General features: G+C 41.3%; 1 protein-coding gene across 1 annotated transcript in view; it reads right to left on the bottom strand.

Annotated features, from left to right (window-relative positions):
• Window positions 1-1,641: 1,641 nt before the first annotated feature.
• LOC109904436 (thrombospondin-3b) overlaps window positions 1,642-22,394 on the bottom strand; it is a 32,851-nt gene continuing 12,098 nt past the window's right edge. The window contains exons 5-23 of the mRNA XM_031788681.1: window positions 17,925-17,951; window positions 17,698-17,780; window positions 15,363-15,414; window positions 14,567-14,715; window positions 14,162-14,302; window positions 13,784-13,858; window positions 13,464-13,616; window positions 12,671-12,781; window positions 12,471-12,578; window positions 11,998-12,157; window positions 11,490-11,608; window positions 11,350-11,402; window positions 10,927-11,120; window positions 7,935-8,113; window positions 7,796-7,844; window positions 7,426-7,622; window positions 7,044-7,216; window positions 3,602-3,741; window positions 1,642-3,501 (exon numbers count right to left, since the gene is read on the bottom strand). Of these exons, the coding sequence (XP_031644541.1) occupies window positions 3,446-3,501; window positions 3,602-3,741; window positions 7,044-7,216; window positions 7,426-7,622; window positions 7,796-7,844; window positions 7,935-8,113; window positions 10,927-11,120; window positions 11,350-11,402; window positions 11,490-11,608; window positions 11,998-12,157; window positions 12,471-12,578; window positions 12,671-12,781; window positions 13,464-13,616; window positions 13,784-13,858; window positions 14,162-14,302; window positions 14,567-14,715; window positions 15,363-15,414; window positions 17,698-17,780; window positions 17,925-17,951 (2,219 nt within the window). The 3' untranslated portion in view covers window positions 1,642-3,445. The remainder of the gene's footprint in view (window positions 3,502-3,601; window positions 3,742-7,043; window positions 7,217-7,425; window positions 7,623-7,795; window positions 7,845-7,934; window positions 8,114-10,926; window positions 11,121-11,349; window positions 11,403-11,489; window positions 11,609-11,997; window positions 12,158-12,470; window positions 12,579-12,670; window positions 12,782-13,463; window positions 13,617-13,783; window positions 13,859-14,161; window positions 14,303-14,566; window positions 14,716-15,362; window positions 15,415-17,697; window positions 17,781-17,924; window positions 17,952-22,394) is intronic.

Genomic DNA, 22,394 nt, shown 5'->3' with positions numbered 1-22,394 from the left:
GCACACATACATCTCGCCGATGTTGTACACATGATTCATCGGGAAAATGTTGTATAGAGAATGTTTGCTAACTGGCAAGACGTGGTGAGACTATCTGGGCAGTGTGCTAGCTGGGTAGTCAACGGTCTAAATTGGTCAAATTTCATCAAATAATCTTCGTCACCCACATTTGACTGGTTTGAATTTGAATGTCTGGAGCATGAATCAGAAGTGCAGAGAAAGTTCATGTTTCCCCTGTCACCACTAAAACTGTGATCACATTGCTCCATCTAGAGGTCAACGTGTGCTGCTATAGTTATTTTCTATGTAAACGCCTGCCGCGTCTTTTTTTAAATCCACGCCCACGGTTGTTCCCTGGGAGAAGGAAGAACGCTAGAGACCAAAACAAAACATTTCCAACCATACCTTGCATTTTCCCAAATGTGAATATAAAGCTGCATTAAAATAGATTTTTATTGAGCGATTTCAGCCAGACTGACTGACCAGATGGATAGCATCAACATCAATGATAGTTGCATTGTTTTTGGAGGTAATTAAACTGTGAATTATAACAAGTGTTATTTCTATTTGACACCGCTGACTTTTTTATTTTACTAGGTAAATCAGTTAAGATTCTTATTTACAATGGCGGCCTAGGAACAGTGGGTTAATTGCGTTGTTCAGGGGCAGAACGACAGATGTTTACCTTGTCAGCTCGGGGATTCGATCTAGCAACCTTTCTGTTGCTAGGTTGAAAAGAAAGAAACGGAGAGGGACCTACCTGAATTTTTTCAATAGAAATGATCGTTTTCGTCTCGTTTTCTGTTTGGAGTAAATGGTTTCAGTTGCAACAGAGTCTGCGTAATGAATACACCCCTGGTTATAACATGAATCCTGTGTCCTGATCTTGTCCTCATTCTTTTTGTGCCCACATTTTCAGACTTGTCTACACATGGTGTTAAAATGTATTTTATCCATGCACTGTGTATGCATTGTGACCAGATTTCCCGGCCCTCCTGTAAGACGCACAGCCTGCTGATGCCATAAGTCAGTGGTGCCAGTTGTAAATTATTTTAGAGGGCAGAATAATAATTTTAATGGATTTCACTGTCCAGAGCCGTCTACACTTGTAAAATATCCAGACACAATGCGTGCCTGACTACCTCCGAAGATGGGCAAGAGGATCTGATCACATTCAGATCACAATGCATCTTAGTTTTTTGCCCCCCATTTTCATGATATCCAATTGGTAGTTACAACCTTGTCTCATCCCTGCAACGAGGCGAGGGTTGAGACACGCATCCTCTGAAACGTGACCTGCCAAGCCGTGCTGCTTCTTAACACACTGCTCGCTTAACCCCGGAAGTCAGCCTTACCAATGTGCTGAAGGATTCCAGCTTTTATCAAAAGTTGGCATTTTAGCTAACCTTAAACCTATTCCTAACCTTAATCTAATTCTCCTAACCTTCTACTTTAATTATCCTAACCTGTTGCATAAGATATTCTAACTTGCTACAAACAGTCAAATCTGACGTTAATTTGACCAAAGCTGGATGCCTTCTAGCCATGACCTGTTTTCTCCGACACATTGGTAAGGCTGACTTCTGGGTTAAGTGAGCAGTGTGTTAAGGGTTACATACAAACAGACTCAGTAAAAAAAGATGGTGGATGGAGATTTGGATGTTTATTACTGTGAAATGTGTTTCTCGCAGGCTTCCACATAGGTCTGTCTTATCTCATTCTTCACAAAAGTCAGTGAGATATACAGTACTTCTCTTGAATTACTTCCATATCTGTAATAGCTATGTATAGCATTATTTCCTTATTGGGCAAAAATAACACACACACACACCTTTGTTTTCGATGATCCTCATAGAAACAACAAGTATAGAATTCATTATAAACTCAGCCTTGTGTTAAACCCTTCATCATGAGAAATATTGTACAATTTAACAGTGGATTCAGTGGTGTGTAATATGACAAGTGTGAGTCTGAAACCTTCATGATGCTCAGTTTAAGTCTAAGATTAGGCTTTTACATTTTTCCAACATATATTCACTACTAAAAAAAACTGCATTTAATTTTCCATTCTACATATACACTGAGTGTACAAAACATTAGAGCGCTTCAAAGGGTGAGTGGGCATGATAAACAATTCAAGATCTGCAACGCTGCAGGGTTTTTCCACGTTCAACAGTTTCCGTGTGTATCAAGAAAGGTCCACCACCCAAAGGGCATCCAGCCAACTTGACACAACTGTGGGAAGCATTGGAGTCAACATGGGCCACATCCCTTTCGATACTTTGTAGAGTCCATGCCCCGACGAGTTGAGGCTCTTCTGATTCAATATTAGGAAGGTGTTCCTAATGTTTTGTACACTCAGTGTCGTCCTGTACCTTGGGATTTCACAATCTTGATTTCTTAAAAGTATACTGAACAAAAATGTAAATGTATAGTGTTGATCCCATGTTTCATGAGAAAGATCCCAGAAATGTTCCATATGCACAAAAAGCTTATTTCTCTCAAATTGTGCACACATTTGTTTACATCCCTTTTAGTGAGCATTTCTCCTTTGTCAATATACTTAATCCACTTGATAGGTGTGGCATATTAAGAAGCTGATTAAACAGCATGCTCATTACACAGGTGCACCTTGTTCTGGGGACAATAAAAGGCCACTCTAAAATGTTCTGTTTTGTCATACAATACAATGCCACAGATGTCTTAAGTTTTGAGGGAGTGTGCAATTGGCATGCTGACTGCAGAAATGTTCAACAGAGTTTACCCAGAGAATGTAATGTTAATTTCTCTACTATAAACCATCTCCAACATCATTTTAGAGAATTTGGCAGTACGTCCAACCGGCCTCACAACCGCAGACCACGTGTAACCATGCCAGCCCAAGACGTCCACATCCGGTTTCTTCACCTGCAGGATCGTCTGAGGAGATGAAGAGTATTTCTGTCCTGTGATAAAGCCTTTTTGTTGGGAAGAACTCATTCTGATTGGTTGGGCCAGGCCCACCCATGGCTGCGATCATTGCCCAGTAATGTGAAATCCATAAATTAGGGCCTAATTTATATATTTAAATTTACTCATTTCCTTCTATGAACTGTAACTAAGTAAAATCTTTCAAATGGTTGCATTTTGCGTTAACATTTATGTTCAGTATAGCTTTCATTCTTCATTTTATATAATAATAATAAAAGCTATTATTTTGTCATTTTATATAATAATAATAAAAACAATTATTTTGTCAATCAATCTTTAACTCTTGACTTGGCCAACCTGTAGTCAGGTGTAAGGTTGCTGTGGAGTTAAAGACAGAAAGAGTACCACTGTAAAGTAAATGTACCTTAAAAACACACAAAAGTATGCATGTATATGCGCACACACAGACACACAGGATACAGCGAAGGCACAGGTGATGTAATGTAGCTGCACAGATGCTGTGCTAGGCTTAAAATCACACCCTGATGTGGATCTGCTTGCGGTAGAACTCATAGTCCTCTGGTACAGTATCTGATGGGAAAAAGAAAGAAAGGTTATAACCAGGAAGCCATAACAATTTCAATTGAATTAATTCAAGAGGTTAAATTCCAATTCAAGAAGGTTGACATACCGTTGCAGCGATAGCCCAGGTTGGACCAGATGATTTGCTCCTGGGAGAAGCAGAAGACGCCCAGCCTCCCGCCCCTCATTGAGGTGTCCACCAGCACGCCCGAGTCTGCCACCAATGTCATGCCTTCATACAGCCTCACTCTGGCATAGATATACACAATGAAAAGCTGTACAGATCGCTCTATCATCTGAATTATATATAGATACTGTATAGCCATAAAGAGCTATAGATCTATCTCTATACAGTAAACAGCTCAAGGAAACAGTGAGGAAGGCCCTACTTAATAACCTTCCATCTTCTCTAAATTTGCTGTTGAATTACAGATATCTGAGTTGCCTAACTTTTACACATGATTGGTTAACTTGATGTTCCTAGGGCCTCCACCAAGCTACTGTATGTATATGCATGTACAGTCGTGGCCAAAAGTTTTGAGAATGACACAAATATTAATTTCCACAAAGTTTGCTGCTTCAGTGTCTTTAGCTATTTTTGTCAGATGTTACTATGGAATACTGAAGTATAATTACAAGCATTTCATAAGCGTCGAAGGCTTTTATTGACAATTACATGAAGTTGATGCAAAGAGTCAATATTTGCAGTGTTGACCCTTGTTTTTCAAGACCTCTGCAATCCGCCCTGGCATGCTGTCAATTAACTTCTGGGCCACATCCTGCTGATGGCAGCCCATTCTTGCATAATCAATGCTTGGAGTTTGCAAGAATTTGTGGGTTTTTGTTTGTCCATCTGCCTCTTGAGGATTGACCACAAGTTCTCAATGGGATTAAGGTCTGGGGAGTTTCCTGGCCATGGACCCAAAATATCAATGTTTTGTTCTCCAAGCCACTTAGTTATCACTTTTGCCTTATGGCAAGGTGCTCCATCATGCTGGAAAAGGCATTGTTCGTCACCAAACTGTTCCTGGACGGTTGGGAGAAGTTGCTCTCTGAGGATGTGTTGGTACCATTCTTTATTCATGGCTGTGTTCTTAGGCAAAATTGTGAGTGAGCCTTGGCTGAGAAGCAACCCCACACATGAATGGTCTCAGGATGCTTTACTGTTGACATGACACAGGACTGATGGTAGCGCTCACCTTGTCTTCTCTGGACAAGCTTTTTCCGGATGCCCCAAACAATCGGAAAGGGGATTCATCAGAGAAAATGACTTTACCCCAGTCCTCAGCAGTCCAATCCCTGTACCTCTTGCAGAATATCAATCTGTCCCTGATGTTTTTCCTGGAGAGAAGTGGCTTCTTTGCTGCCCTTCTTTATACCAGGGCATCCTCCAAAAGTCTTCACCTCACTTTGCGTGCAGGTGCACTCACGCCTGCCTGCTGCCATTCCTGAGCAAACTCTGTACCTGGTGGTGCCCCGGTCCCGCAACTGAATCGACTTTAGGAGATGGTCCTGGCGCTTGCTGGACTTTCTTGGGCGCCCTGAAGCCTTCTTCACAACAATTGAACTGCTCTCCTTGAATTTCTTGATGATCCGGTTGATTTAGGTGAAATTTTACTGGCACAAATATCCTTGCCTGTGAAGCCCTTTTTGTTCAAAGCAATGATGACGGCATGTGTTTCCTTGCAGGTAACCATGGTTGACAGAGGAAGAACAATGATTCCAAGCACCACCCTCCTTTTGAAGCTTCCAGTCTGTTATTTGAACTCAATCAGCATGACAAAGTGATCTCCAGCCCTGTCCTCGTCAACACCCACACCTGTGTTAACGAGAGAATCACTGACATGATGTCAGCTGGTCCTTTTGTGACAGGACTGAAATGCAGTGGAAATGTTTTTGGGGGATTAGGTTCATTTGCATGGCAAAGAGGGACTTTGCAAGTAATTGCAATTTATCTGATCACTCTTCATAACATTCTGGAGTATATGCAAATTGCCATCATACAAACTGAGGCAACAGACTTTGTGAAAATTAATATTTGTGACATTCTCAAAACTTTTGGCCATGACTGTATACAGTCCATTCAGAAAGTATTCAGACCCCTTGACTTTTTCCACGTTTTGTTACGTTATAGCATTATTCCAAAATGGATTAAATTGTTTTTTTTTCTCCCGCATCAAACGGGAGACAATGACTATTGTAGCTGGAAACGGCTGATTTTGAATGGATTATCTACATAGGCGTACAGAGGCCCATTATCAGCAACCATCATTCCTCTGTTCCAATGGCACGCTGTGTTAGCTAATCCAAGTTGATCATTTTAAAAGGCTAATTAGTCATTAGAAAACCATTTTGCAATTATGTTCACACAGCTTTACTAATCTTCCGTGAGTTTTACTAACAATATACACAATACACAAATACTTATTTTCCACCATAATTTGCAAATAAATTCATAAAAAATCCTACAATGTGATTTTCTGGAATTTTTTTTCTCATTTTGTCTGTCAAGGTTGAAGTGTACCTATGATGAAAATTACAGGCCTCTCTCGTCTTTTTAAGTGGGAGAACTTGCACAATTGGTGGCTGACTAAATACTTTTTTGCCCCATATATATACACTGAACAAAAATATAAATGCAAAATGTTGGTCCCGTGTTTCATGAGCTGAAATAAAATATCCCAGAAATGTTCCATGCGCACATAAAACTTATTTTTCTCAAATTTTGTGCACACATTTTTTTACATCCCTGTTAGTGAGCATTTCTCCTTTGCCAAGATAATCCATCTGACATGTGTGGCATATCAATAAGCTGATTAAACAGCATGATCATTACCCAGGTGCACCTTGTGCTGGAGACAATAAAATGGCACTTAAAATTTGCAGTTTTGTCATACAACACAATGCCACCGATGTCACCGATGTTTCGAGTTTTAAGGGAGCGTGCAATTGTCATGCTGACTGCAGGAATGTCCACCAGAGCTTTTGACAGACTAGATAGTTAATTTCTATACCATAAGCTGCCTCCAATGTCATTTTAGAGAATTTGGCAGTACGTCCAACCAGCCTCACAACAGCAGAACTCGCGTAACCACGCCAGCCCAGGACCTCCACATCCGGCTTCTTCAACTGTGGGATCGTCTGAGAGCTCTCTCTCAGATGAGGTCTGCTGGGGGGAAGGGGGGGGGGGAGTATTTCTGTCTGTAATAAAGCCCTTTTGTGGGGGAAAACTCATTCTGATGGACTGGGCCTGGCTCCCCAGTGGGTAGGCCTGGCTGCACCCCTGCCCAGTCATGTGAAATCCATAGATTAGGGCCTAATGAATTTATATCAATTGACTGACTTCTTTGAAATTGTTGCATGTTGCATTTATGTTTTTGTTCAGTATATATACTTTTTGGGTTGTGTAAAATGTGTATATTTATAGGTATCTAGATCTCAAAATGTTTTCCCTGTTAAAATAAAGGTTAAATACAAATAATACATTGGCAGAAGAATACAACTAGGAGTAGAGCATTTGTGGCTGTAATGCCCTTTGACTTTTTGCTCACTTGATGTAGCCCATCTGCGGGCGGTGGCTGAGGTGCCAGCGGTAGGATGTCTTGTCCCTCCAGCCCACATTCCGGGGGTCCTTCCACAGCAGGGTGACCTCGCCCGGGGTGTCGCCCGTGTGCCACAGGGCGTTCCGGAGGTACTCGCCTGGACCCGTACGTGACTTCACTGCCTGTAGAGAGAAGCGAGTAAAGTCAAGTGTGTGGCTGGGGTAATCTAATATCTATTACATTTGGAGTTGAGGCACGTAGCTGGAACTACCCAACTGGATGACGTGGGATGTGGACTCAAGACTACTTTGAAGGTCTAAAAACATCTGACAAACTTCTGATGTTTAAGTGTAATGTCCCTTTAAAGCCACAAGTTTCCTGTGTGCCCCACCTTTAGTTGCAGGCCTGGCTGGGCCATGGCCCTAAAAGGCAGTGACTGCCAGTATGTCTGCTCCTTCTGTTTCCACATGACCACGTAGAAGCTGGACGAGTCCTGGTAACCGAAGATGAAGCCCACGTAGTCATCGTCTGTGGCCGTGTTGATGTGGAATGTCCCTTCAAAGTCTACCCCGTTAAAGGCTGTGTAGCCTGGTGGCGATCGGGTTGAGGCAGAGAGAGAGAGCGAGATACTTGACTTTTCATGCTCTTTTTTTGAGACATTTTCAAAAAAGGAGAGAAAGTGGGATAAAGAGGGGTGGGGTCAGAGAAAGACAGACAGAAAGATACACCACAAAGTGGCAGAAGGAGGTTTACAGACTTACCTATGGCCAAACCAGGGTCACTGTTCATGGTTTGAACAATTTCCATACCCTAAAAATACATTTCAGAACAATACTAAATTAATTGAAGTACATACAATATAATGTTTGTTTTCTATATGGGAATATTCCAAATGGTCACCCGATTGAGCACAATCCACTTGGGTTCGATTTGGGCATCGCCCTCCGGGTCCAGGATGACCGTCTGATAGTTTCTGAAGTCGGTCATTGTGACTTCAGAGCTCTCTGGACACACGTCAATCAAGTCTATCACGGAGTCGTTGTCAAAGTCATTCTCGCACATGTCACCAATGCCATTTCCTGATTGGAGAAGGGGGACACAAAAATACACAAACATACACCACTCTGAGAACACAGATGGGGAGGGGAGTATAGCAGAAATAGGTTACTGTAGTATGACATACAGTATAGGTTAGAACAAACATAGGTGGCCTGTGGTAGTTTGGCAGCAGTCCAATAAAATGCCAAACCATTTAAAACAGAATACGAAATTCTACTCTAACTTTAATTTCTAGTAAAAAGTTCTACCCCTCTGTGTGTGTCTGAAAAGTTACAGATTGGGCCTTTAAATCCTGGTCACCTTCTCACGTGTGAGTTTCAACTATCTCGAACAGTCGCCCCAGTGTGAGTCTCTTTATGCACGCAATGTCAGAATATACTTACTCACTGTTCCAAAATGTGATTCAAACCAAGCCACGCTGCCTGCTAATTATCTATAGGATATGTTTCAACTAGTCAATTCACATATAAGTAGTCCATTTCACTGTTGCGGACAATTTACGTTTGAGGCTTTACTGAGCAGGACATACTCCTCCCTGGCACATTTTCCAGCTTCCTTCACTACTAATAATAACTTTGACATGTGTACATTCCTATCAAAGTAAATGCCTTGTTACGCTATCATTATAGTTTCTGTATATCGTGTTATCGTTTCTAATGTAGAACACCGTATGTATGGAGCATAATGTATTGACTGTTTTATTCACGTTTTCAAGTACTGGTGACAAATCATGCATTCCGATTCTTGCATAGATTATAATGGACACATATGAAGTGTGTAAAATAGTTTTTTGAAGGATGTAATTATTATGATGAGCTAATGCTAAGCTATTTGCCAGCTACAGTTGAAGTCGGAAATTTACATACACCTTAGCCAAATACGTTTTTCACAATTCCTGACATTTAATCCTAGTAAAAATTCCCAGTCTTCATCAGTTAGGATCACCACTTTATTTTAAGAATGTGACATGTCAGAATAATAGTAGAGAGAATCATTTATTTCAGCTTGTATTTCTTTCCTCACATTCCCAGTGGGTCAGAAGTTTGCATACACTCAGTTAGTATTTGGTAGCATTGCCTTTAAATTGTTTATCTTGGGTCAAACTTTTTGGGTAGCCTTCCACAAGCTCCCCACAATAAGTTGGGTGAATTTTGGCCCATTACTCCTGACAGAGTTGGTGTAACTGAGTCAGGTTTGTAGGCCTACTTGCGCGCACATGCTTTTTCAGGTCTGCCCACAAATTGTCTATGGGATTGAGGACTTTGTTGTCCTTAAGCCATTTTGCCACAACTTTGGAAGTATGCTTGGGGTCATTGTCCATTTGGAAGACCCATTTGCGACCAAGCTTTAACTTGAGATGTTGCTTCAATATATCTACATACTTTTCTTTCCTCATGATGCCATCTATTTTGTGAAGTGCACCAGTCCCTGCAGCAAAGCACCCCCACAACATGATACTGCCACCCCCGTGCTTCACGGTTGGGATGGTGTTCTTCGGCTTGCAAGCCTCCCCCTTTTTCCTCCAAACATAACAATGGTCATTATGGCCAAACAGTTCTATTTTTGTTTCATCAGACCAGAGGACATTTCTCCAAAAAGTATGATCTTTGTCCCCAAAGGGAGTTGCAAACAGCAGTGGCTTCTTCCTTGCTGAGCGGCCTTTCAAGTTATGTCGATATAGGACTCATTTTACTGTGGATATTGATACTTTGTACCTGTTTCCTCCAGCATCTTCACAAGGTCCTTTGCTGCTGTTCTGGGATTGATTTGCACTTTTCGCACCAAAGTACGTTCATCTCTAGAAGACAGAACGCGGCTCCTTCCTGAGCAGGATGACGGCTGCGTGGTCCCATGGTGTTTATACTTGCGTACTATTGTTTGTACAGATGAACAAGGTACCTTCAGGCGTTTGGAAATTGCTCCCAAGGATGAACCGGACTTGTGGTGGTCTACAATTGTCTTTCTGAGGTCTTGGCTGATTTATTTTGATTTTCCCATGATGTCAAGCAAAGAGGCACTGAGTTTGAAGGTAGGCTTTGAAATACATCCACAGGTACACCTCCAATTGACTCAAATTATGTCAATTAGCCCATCAGAAGCTTCTAAAGCCATAAAATCATTTTCTGGAATTTTCCAAGCTGTTTGAAGGCACAGTCAACTTAGTGTATGTAAACTTCTGGCCCACTGGAATTGTGATACAGTGAATTATAAGTTAAATAATCTGTCTGTAAACAATTGTTGGAAAAATTACTTGTGCCATGCACAAAGTAGATGTCCTAACCGACTTGCCAAAACTATAGGTTGTTAACAAGACATTTGTGGAGTGGTTGAAAAACGAGTTTTAATAACTCCAACCTTAGTGTATATAAACTTCCGACTTCAACTGTATGTGTGGCACCATGTTTGCTGACCTCATACAATGCATTCACGTAACCGTCTGTTAGACCAGGAATTACTTTTATTAGATTTTTAGAAAGGGTTTTACTCAATTATTTAGATCACTGGTGAGGTCACCAGCGATGTGATGAATTGTAAATAGTAAATGCTATTATCCTTTTCATATTATGGTTTCTGTCATCCGAGAGTTAGCTAAATACCACTGCTTGTATTAGGTCACTCTTTCCTCAGTTAACACTACGACTAATGTGGCCAGCTCAAACACGGACTGTTGCGTCAATCATAACTGTAACCTTCTAAATAAGTGTTCTAATCACACCGGTTTGAGCATACGCTGCAGGGACCACTGTAGAATGATCACACACGTGTTCATACGTGTCAAAGGGTTAAAACTATGCGCTTCAAAGAATGTCTTTCCCTGGAACTCCTCCCATACCATTAGTGTCTGTCTGGCTGGGGTTAGGGATGAGACGACAGTTATCCGGCCCGGGAGGTCTCGCATCTGGAATGCCATCGTTGTCATCGTCATCATCGCATTCGTTGCCGATGCCGTCATTGTCTGAGTCCAGCTGGGAGCTGTTAGGGACGTCTGGACAGTTGTCCCTTGAATCCTGGTGGCCGTCCCCATCCCTGGACAAGATTGGGACATTAGGAGAAGGCTCAAGTATACAACCTGAGATCATGGACATTGTATTGTAAAATTATGTTTTTTACACATCTTGTTCGTGACAAGAAAAAGACAGCTTTACCTTGTTCAGCCTGGTTGTCATCTGGTTATATAACCAGATAACAGCTCCAAAATAGCTTCTTTATGTTTTGCTGAAGTCCCCTAAACCAGAAAACTAGTAAGAGCACTCACATGTCCTGGTTGGTGTCACACACATCTCCCACCAGGTCGTTGTCTGTATCAGACTGAACGGAGAAAATAGGTTTCAAAGATTTCCTCAATAAACTATAGTTTTATTTCAACTCTCTAGAATGTTATTCTTGACCTCTGACCTGCATGGGGTCGTTGACTTCCGGGCAGCTGTCACAAGCGTCCCCCACTCGATCCCCATCACGGTCAGTCTGCATAGGGTTGGGCACCTTGGGACAGTTGTCCAGCACGTTTGGGATACCTGGCGAGAGGACAAGGAGGAGGAAGATGAGCGATTCATTTATGGTTTTGGGCCGGTATTCACAAAGGGTCTCAGAGTAGAGTGGTGATGATCTACAATTAAGTCCTCCCTGTTCATATACTCTTATTTATTATGATTGACAGGCAAAGTGATCCTATATCAGCACTCTTACTCTGAGATTCTTTGTGAATACTGGCCCTGGAGGGCCAAAACACTTCCGGGAACACTTGCGAAACAAACACTTCCATTCATGAACTAAATCAGACAAAGAACATAATCAATAATATCAATCAATCAATTAACTACCAGGTGGGGAAAAAACCCAGCAGTACTTTGGTCCTTGTGGGACAGTAATTGAATAGTCCTGTCCTAAGCGATCCATAGCCTACCATCCCCATCAATGTCATTGTCACAGGTATCCCCAGCCCCGTTTCCATCTGTGTCCTTCTGGCTTCCGTTGGGAACGTTGGGGCAGTTGTCACACGTGTCCCCATACGAGTCTGTGTCCGAGTTCTGTTGATCTTTGTTGGGGACCAGAGGGCAGTTGTCCTAGAAAAACGAAGAGGAAAAACTAAATGGTGTGAAGTGGAAACAGGGAGATTCCATTTTGCCTACTGAACATGATCCCCCACTGATAAAATACAAGCATTTCTAAACCCAGAGGCGCAACCATCGCAAGATTTCCGGGAACACTTGCGAAACAGACCAGACCATGGTTTAAAGAGTCAAAGAGAGAACGCGTGCGCTTAGCTAGGCAACGTCACCATGACATCGCCTACAAGTGTGATCGGGGATTTCTGTTGGAGGAACAGTTTTAGCCTGTCTTCATAATGCACTGTCTTGGATACAAGGCTAGACTGACCTCCACGTTCTTGATGGCGTCTCCGTCCGCATCCTCATCACACTGGTCACCTATACCGTCTCCGTCTGCGTCCTCCTGGCCAGAGTTGGGCGTGTTCACACAGTTGTCCTGCATAGGGAACACAACACATAATGATTGTGGTAAGTAAGACATTTTGTTAGTGTTTTGTGTGTGTGTGTGTGTGTGTGTAACAAGCTTACGGCTCGGCAGTGATAGTCATTGTCTATGCAGGGGAGAGGTTGGTCGGGGTAGCCATCAATGTCTGTGTCTGGGCCACATGTATGCCCATTACCTGCCCAGCCCACATTACACTGTAAGGGAAGAGATATTCAGAGAGAATATACAAAGTGGTAAAAAATTGGAACAGGATTTCTTAATGGTGTCATACTGTATAACCAGATTACAACCAACTGGTCTCTGTTACAACCAAATAAGGACGTCTTTTCCATGGCAACACATTTTGGGGAAAATGTCATATTTTGGTTGTTATCTTTTTCTTGTTGCTAAAAAGACATTGAAGGGATAGTTCACCCAAATTACAAAATGACATATTGGTTTCCTTACCCCGTAAGCAGTATAGGGACAAGGTATGACAGAAATCCATGCGTTGGTTTAGTTTAGTTTCCACATTCAATATTTTAGCGTTTCTGGCACAAATCCTACTCAAGTCATGGGACCAATGTTAGCATTTTTCGCACATCATGTTCAAATAAACTATAAGGGACGTTGTTGAGGTTCACAATCAATTTTAGATACTTTTGGAGGATTTGGACACGATGCACGAAAAATTATAATATATGTCCCATGACATGAATGGGATTTGTGCCACAAATGCTAAAACATTAGCATGTGAAAACAATGCCAGGGAAACTTAACCAAAGCATGAATTGCTGGAAACCAATTTGTCATTTTGTAATTTGGGTGAACTATCCCTTTAACAACTTCCTTTTAAAAGCGTCTTTAGCCTATTGAGATGTGCTATGCGTGTCTTACCTCGCAGGAGACCCTGGCAGCACCCTTTATGACACAGTGGGCGTTGACGTCACAGGGGTTGAAGCCCAGCGTGGCGCAGGACCTCCGTAGGAAACAGCCCACCGTCTGGTTGCCTACGAAGCTCTCCTTACACGGACCACACCTGAACGAGCCCTTTGGTGGGAGGGCGAGATGGAGGAGGGAGTTGGGGTAAGACAGAAGGGGAGCGAGGAGGGAGACAGAGAGAAAGACGAGAAAGACACAGAAAGGGAATCATGTATTTCTTTTAACTGATAAAAATATTTCACCTCGCAACCTCTGACTCCCTTTCCACTACTGACCTCTGTGTTGATGCAGACAGAGTTCGGCACACAGGCCTTGTAGAGGACAGCACACTCATCCACATCTCTGCACTTCTACATAGACAGACAGAACACCTCAATTTAAGGACAAAACATATCAGACCACCTATTATGATGGCCATAGTGGCAATCACTTTGACACAGTGCACATCTATGTATACAGTGGGTGAGAAGAGGTGTCAATAGTGGTGGTGGTGTGTGCCTGCTGTGTATGTGTGTGTGCACAATGTTAATGTATGTGTGTAGGGTTAGGGAAAATAGGATTTTTAATGGTCAAACATTTTTACACTCCAAAAGGTCCTGACGTTTCACGAAAACAAAGTGTGTGTGTGTCAGGGGGTCTAATGTTGGTCAGACCTGCTTGTGGCTCTTGGCAAACTCCACCCCAAGCCCGCTAAGGAGGGGTCCGGAGAAGCCGACGGGACATGGTTCACAGGTGAAGCCCTTTGCCGTGTTTACGCAACCCTCGGGCGAGAAACAGGGCCGGGCTAGAGCACACTTAGTAGACATAGAGAGAGAGAGACAGAAAGTAACAATACACATATCAGTGTATTTGTGTTTTTGTCACACCTCAAAGTGATTGGTCGCCAAACATCAACTTTCTAATTGTTACTCTGCAGCTGGGTCGTCTGGGGAAATATTGTTCCACTTTAGCTGCAAAGCTTTTGGGAAACTCAACCAAGAATGTTTAAGAAATGATGGGAGCATATCATGCTATCATCTTGTGGTGCTAAAGAAATATAAATAAGACCCATAGAATACCTCGTCAGTGTCCTGGCAGTGGGTGCCATTCCCCGTCATGCCGTCTGGGCAGGCACCACAACGGTACCCTGGGTACTCCCTGGTCTCTGTACAGGCCAAGCCCTTATAGCAGGGGTTGGGCTCGCAGCGAGAGTGGGTCTCGTGGAAGCCTGGTTAACAAAAATATAGAGCATACCAGAGCTGGGTTCAAAATAGGATTTGAAATCTTTTAGCATGCCTTCGAGCTTGCACAGAGTGCCATATGGGCAGGATTTGCACTTAAACAGGCAATCTGCAGTTGCTACTTAGAAATGAATTATATGTATCCATTGATTCTTGAAGAATATAACTTATAAATGCTTAATGAGCTCAGTTCAACTGTCACATCCCATCAGAGCCCAAAATATAAGCTTGTTTTACTCCAATGTTTGTAAAGAAATTAAATGTAAGCACACACTGTATAGCCTCAAAACTATCATTTTTGGTATCATGGATGGTCAGTCCTTGCATCAATAGCTCTTTCTATGAATTTGAGAGTGGCTACATTTCTCCAGCCCCTTTCCTCAGCTTTTTACCGAAACAGTGGCGGGGAACTATTTTTTGCTAAATTGAAAGGGGCAATTTTTCCATTGGTTCCATTGCGCCAAGCAAGTTCAATCAAAGACAGCTAAAGTACTTCATATATTTCAATCTCTCTCTCGCTCTGATTTCCTGTGCTTCTCATCTCATCTTGTTTATCTTTTCTTTATATGAATCCCCTCTGTTTTATACACGGAGGCCCAGCCTGATGGTATGGTACTGCTCTTCATGCACTCACCACACACTTGGCACTCCAGGATAGTGTTCCTAATCAGAGACATCTCCTTTACCTGTGAAGACCACAAACATACAGCAGTCACCAGAACTGTTTAATGTATTCAACTCTAAATGTGGTATACTGTAGTTGCTCTATAGAACAGTAGTATAGCGTAGTTGCTCTATAGAACAGTGGTATACTGTAGTTGCTCTATAGAACAGGGGTATACTGTAGTTGCTCTATAGAACAGTGGTATACTGTAGTTGCTCTATAGAACAGTAGTATACTGTAGTTGCTCTAATAGAACAGGGGTATACTGTAGTTGCTCTATAGAACAGTGGTATACTGTAGTTGCTCTAATAGAACAGTAGTATACTGTAGTTGCTCTATAGAACAGTGGTATACTATAGTTGCTCTATAGAACAGTCGTATACTGTAGTTGCTCTATAGAACAGTGGTATACTGTAGTTGCTCTATAGAACAGTAGTATACTGTAGTTGCTCTATAGAACAGTAGTATACTGTAGTTGCTCTAATAGAACAGTAGTATACTGTAGTTGCTCTATAGAACAGTGGTATACTATAGTTGCTCTATAGAACAGTCGTATACTGTAGTTGCTCTATAGAACAGTGGTATACTATAGTTGCTCTATAGAACAGTCGTATACTGTAGTTGCTCTATAGAACAGTGGTATACTGTAGTTGCTCTATAGAACAGTAGTATACTGTAGTTGCTCTATAGAACAGTGGTATACTGTAGTTGCTCTATAGAACAGTGGTATACTGTAGTTTCTCTATAGAACAGTAGTATACCGTAGTTTCTCTATAGAACAGTAGTATACTGTAGTTGCTCTATAGAATAGTAGTATACTGTAGTTGCTCTATAGAACAGTAGTATACTGTAGTAGCTCTATAGAACAGTAGTATACTGTAGTTGCTCTATAGAACAGTAGTATACTGTAGTTGCTCTATAGAACAGTGGTATACTGTAGTTTCTCTATAGAACAGTAGTATACCGTAGTTTCTCTATAGAACAGTAGTATACTGTAGTTGCTCTATAGAATAGTAGTATACTGTAGTTGCTCTATAGAACAGTAGTATACCGTAGTTTCTCTATAGAACAGTAGTATACCGTAGTTGCTCTATAGAACAGTGGTATACCGTAGATGCTCTATAGAACAGTGGTATACTGTAGTTGCTCTATAGAACAGTCGTATACCGTAGTTGCTCTATAGAACAGTAGTATACTGTAGTTGCTCTATAGAACAGTAGTATACTGTAGTTGCTCTATAGAACAGTAGTATACTGTAGTTGCTCTATAGAACAGTAGTATACTGTAGTTGCTCTATAGAACAGTGGTATACTGTAGTTGCTCTATAGAACAGTAGTATACTGTAGTTGCTCTATAGAACAGTAGTATACTGTAGTTGCTCTATAGAACAGTAGTATACTGTAGTTGCTCTATAGAACAGTAGTATACTGTAGTTGCTCTATAGAATAGTAGTATACTGTAGTTGCTCTATAGAACAGTAGTATACTGTAGTAGCTCTATAGAACAGTAGTATACTGTAGTAGCTCTATAGAACAGTAGTATACTGTAGTAGCTCTATAGAATAGTAGTATACTGTAGTTGCTCTATAGAACAGTAGTATACTGTAGTAGCTCTATAGAACAAGGGTATTCAACTGGGGGAGGTACAGGAAGTCAGCACATTTTTAAAGTGGAAAATGTAATGTTTATTTAATGAATATCGCTAGGAACAATACAATGAACTAAGTTTGAATTGTCTACCCACAGTAGAAAATAGGAAAATATCTTCTTTCTAATGATGTCAACTTTATTTCTCAACTCCTAATATTGAGTAAATTACACTCATTGGAGCCAGTTACACTCACTGGAGTATCTGACATAGGCTTTGAAAAGGCATCCTCGAATATAATAGGCTATAATGGGGCTGTGGAGGTCAAAATAATGAAAAACTATCTAGCAAATCTATTCATTTAAAAATATGATAACTGCTCCTTGCCTGATGATAAGACATGACATATAATGGGGGTCCCTGTTTGGTTTTCCGAGGAGGTCGTCCCTGGGCAAGAAAAGCTTGAAAACCCGTGCTATAGAACACTGCCATCTCTCAAACAGTTACGTTCTTGTTTATGTGAGCACACAATTGATGAACCTGCACATTTCTGCTTGTTTCCTCTCTCTTTCATCTCTCTATTTTAGTCCCCTCTCACCCTCAGTCCATGTGCCTCTTATCCAGTCACCCCCTCCCCACACACCCCCTGCCTTCTCCCCTCTCTCTCTTTCATTCCCCCTGGGCCTCTTCCCCCTCTCATTCTCTCTCTATCTCTTACCTGTTCCCTGATGTCCTCTCGGAGTTCGCCAAGAATCTGGTTGAAGATGATCAGCTGGCCAATCAAAGCCTTGGTGTGGTCACCTGACACAGTGATGTCCAAGCATTAGAACATAAGCACAAGGAAACCATTAAAGTAAATGATAGCATTATACCGGTAACTATAATTGTTAGGTAGCATTTGGGTAGGGGGAGGTTGATAAACCAGTGTTTCTGATTGATACTCACCCAGAATGGCATTGACATCGGCGCTAACTACGGAGACAAGAAAGTCCACTTGAATCATTTCAATCACAACACACTACTCATTTTAATATACTATTCCTAACAATGCCTTTCACAGACATGAACTAGTACATGTAAACAGAGATGGAAAAAGGACAACCAACATGACAATTATATGTTAGTTACGTGGGCTCACCACTAGAGGGGGTTAAAGTGATAAGAATACATTACTGAGATTAGCTTCTGCTGACCAAATACCTAATGTGAGGTATGGCTAGGAGGAACAAGTGGATGGAAATATATATCAGCAGATATCAAAGTGAACACTCTCTATAGACAGACAGGTTTCCTCCCACAATGTACCAATATTCTGGCTTACATGTCTGTACATAATAAATGTCAGTTTGGCACAGAGGAAACAGCAGAGTTGGGACATCTGGCTTTCCTACATCACTGTCTTATCCGCAAGTTGCCGTAGCGTAAACCCCCAGACACAAAATGTATTTTTTTTGTTACCAAGACAATGTCATTAATCCCATATCTAGTGATGTTACTCCTAGGTCTGAGTTTCTATGACTAAAGTGAATATAACATTATACACTGAGTTTACCAAACATTAGGAACAACCTCCTAATACTGAGTTGCACCTAGGGTTGTGGCGATCACACATTTTGTCAGCTGGTGATTGTCAAGCAAATAACTGCCGGTCTCACGGTAACTGACCATTAATTAACAAACACATTTAGCATCTTCTGGCTTCCACACATAGCCTACTGATGCAGATCTTTGGAACATCTACATTTTAAAAAGTATAATAAACCCATGCAATATAGCCTACACCTTCACAATAAATACATTATTTATTTTAGACAGGTCTAAAGAAACATGATATGAAGAAAATGTAGTCTATTTCAGAAGAACAGAATAGCATACTCTGAGTTGTCCTTATGTTAGGTACTGATCTGGCTATGCCATATGGCTGTGGGCTACACTAGTTCATTTTAGCAGACAAGATTCGCTTAGAATTCCGTGGCATTATTTTCTAGTATTTTCTAGCATAAATTAGAAAGGGGCTTTCTCTAAATGATTTGAGGGAGTGTGCACATGCAGCTATTCTGTGTTGAGCGGTTAACAAAGACACAGGTACTCCTACATGCTTAACAAAGACACAGGTACTCCTACATGCTTAATTTAGAGTTATTAATGTAACTTTAGTTATGATACAAAGGCTTGTCTGTATGTTTTGATTTTTAATACATTCTAAGGCTGCATGACGCGACTCTAATGATTATTTGAAAAAAAGTTGAATGAAAGGCATGAGCTCAATATGTTTTTCATCAGTCTCTCATTCACAATTTGACAAATGCCTTGAATTTCCCAGTAGCATCCGCTTTGTGTGGCCGTAATTTCCCCCCAAAATATACATGCCTTTTGTGGCCAGTGGCTGTTGGGCTGAATATAATAAATTATAATTCTTTTTCCCTGTGTGCTGCTTGCTCCAAAGCACCTCTCACTCACATGGCTCTGTAACGGATCCCTCGGAACTTTCATTAAGCACACCTGTCCCCTATTCCCACTGATTAGTACTTGTACAGTTGAAGTTGGAAGTTTACATACACTTAGGTTGGAGTCTTTCAACCACTCCACAAATTTCTTGTTAACAAACTATAGTTTTGCAAGTCGGTTAGAACATCTACTTTGTGCATGACACAAGTAATTTTTCCAATAATTGTTTACAGACAGATTATTTCACTTATAATTCACTGTATCACAATTCCAGTGGGCCAGAAGTTTACATACACTAAGTTGACTGTGCCTTCAAACAGCTTGGAAAATTCCAGAAAATAATGTCATGGCTGTAGAAGCTTCTGAGAGGCTAATTGACATAATTTAAGTCAATTGGAGGTGTACCTGTGGATGTATTTCAAGGCCTACCTTCAAACTCAGTGCCTCTGCTTTTCATAATGGAAAAATCTAAAGAAATCAGCCAAGACCTCAGAAAAACAATTGTAGTCTCCACAAGTCTGGTTCATCCTTGGGAGCAATTTCCAAACCCCTGAAGGTACCACGTTCATCTGTACAAACAATAGTACGCAAGTATAAACACCATAGGACCACGCAGCCATCATATCGCTCAGGAAGGAGACGCGTTCTGTCTCCTAGAAATGAACGTACTTTGGTGCGAAAAGTGCAAATCAATCCCAGAAAGGACCTTGTGAAGATGCTGGAGGAAACAGGTACAAAAGTATCTATATCCACAATAAAATGAGTCCTATATCGACATAACCTGAAAGGCCGCTCAGCAAGGAAGAAGCCACTGCTCCAAAACCGCCATAAAAAAGCCAGACTACGGTTTGCAACTGCACATTTTGGAAAAATGTCCTCTGGTCTGATGAAACAAAAATAGAACTGTTTGGCCATAATGACCATCGTTATGTTTGGAAGAAAAAAAGGAAGGCTTGCAAGCCGAAGAACACCATCCCAACCGTGAAGCACGGGGGTGGCAGTATCATGTTGTGGGGGTGCTTTGATGCAGGAGAGACTGGTGCACTTCACAAAATAGATGGCATCATGAGGAAAGAAAGTGATGTAGATATATTGAAGCAACATCTCAAGATGTCAGTCAGGAAGTTAAAGCTTGGTTGCAAATGGGTCTTCCAAATGGACAAAGCATACTTCCAAAGTTTTGGTAAAATGGCTTAAGGACAACAAAGTCAAGGTATTGGAGTGGCCATCACAAAGCCCTGACCTCAATCCCATAGAAAATGTGTGGGCAGAACTGAAAAAACATGTGCGAGCAAGGAGACCTACAAACCTGACTCAGTTACACCAGCTCTATTGTGGAAAGGTGGTAGAAGTCTACCCGAAACGTTTGACCCAAGTTAAACAATTTAAAAGCAACGCTACCAAATACTAATTGAGTGTATGTAAACTTCTGACCCACTGGGTATGTGATGAAAGAAATAAAAGCTGAAATAAATCATTCTCTCTACTATTATTCTGACATTTCACATTCTTAAAATAAAGTGGTGATCCTAACTGACCTAAGACAGGGAATTTTTACTAGGATTAAATGTCAGGAATTGTGGAAAAACGGAGTTTAAATGTAGTTGGCTAAGGTGTATGTAAAGTTCCGACTTCAACTGTATAAGTGTGCCCTTTGGTTTCCATTGGGCTGTCGATTATTATTATAATGTTCGTTGGTGCGTGTGAGTACCTGTGCTGTGTGTTTTGGGTTTTCGTGCCCTTGTGGATTGCGCAGATGATTACGGGTCTCGTTCCGTGGGTGCGTGTGTGTATATTTTCGAGGTATTCCTCGCTCTTTTGTTTGGGTTTCAACCCTGTGTGTTGTATATGTGTTTGTTTGGTCTTCGTCCCCGTGCCCTCACACGGCACGCCATAACTTGGGGGCGTAATAAAAAACCCTATTACGCATTCCTGCGCCTGTCTCCCGAATCATTGTTACCAACGTGACAGGCTCTCTATCACGTGATCAGGTCTTTCTCACAGGCTGCAAGTGAAGACCGATACATCAGGGATGCAACTGCTTGTGTCTTTATCCAATTCTGAGGCGCATACTGAAGATATTGAACGGTCCACATTTCATTTGTCAGCCAACTAGGTGAGTAGGCCTAACAAACAGCAAAAGCACTAGCCTATGTCAGTCTACTATCCCCCATGGTAAAAATGCTGACCTATTCTGTGCGAGAAATAAATGTTACAAACATAGTCTGGGACAGTTGTGGGATGCGATAGATCACACATGAATACAACCACTAGCATCCAAAACCCTTATTTAAGCAATGAGGCTTACGCAACAGATAAGAATGTTGAGCTTAAAATGTTGATAAACTATTAGGCTATTTCTTCACATTATAAGCTCAGCCATGTGCACACGACAGTAGGCGATAAGCGCTAATGTTCCATTAACGGGAAAACACCATTATCAAAAGTGACCGCACAAAGGATTATGCATGTAATGCTTTTATTATAGAGGTGCATTTTTATGGTGAAAATTATCTTCCCAAAACTTCAAACTCACGCACTGCGTATGTATGCCAGTTAGGCTCTACACCTGTTGCAAAGTGGATTCATGTGCTTAATTTTAAGAAGTTATTTGGCCACTTTAGTTGTGATACAAACCTTACCAAAACATATAGGCCTATGGGCTAGACTACATGAGTTGTGCGACTAAAAAGTCACAAAAAAAGGTATGTCTTCTTTCTTGCCTTATGATGGTCATCATTCACAAGAGATAATAACCTCAGCAAAAAAAGAAACATCCCTCTCACTGTCAACTGCATTTATTTTCAGCAAACTTAAAGTGTGTAAATATTTGTATGGACATAACAAGATTCAACAACTGAGACAAACTGAACAAGTTCCACAGACATGTGACTAACAGAAATTGAATAATGTGTCCCTGAAAAAAAGGGGGGGGGGGTCAAAATCAAAAGTAACAGTCAATATCTG

This window comes from Oncorhynchus kisutch, linkage group LG14, assembly GCF_002021735.2.
Source record: "Oncorhynchus kisutch isolate 150728-3 linkage group LG14, Okis_V2, whole genome shotgun sequence".
Taxonomy (NCBI): Eukaryota; Metazoa; Chordata; class Actinopteri; order Salmoniformes; family Salmonidae; genus Oncorhynchus; species Oncorhynchus kisutch.
The sequence above is the reverse complement of the archived record's forward strand: the minus strand, read 5'-3'. Positions and strand labels throughout refer to the sequence as shown.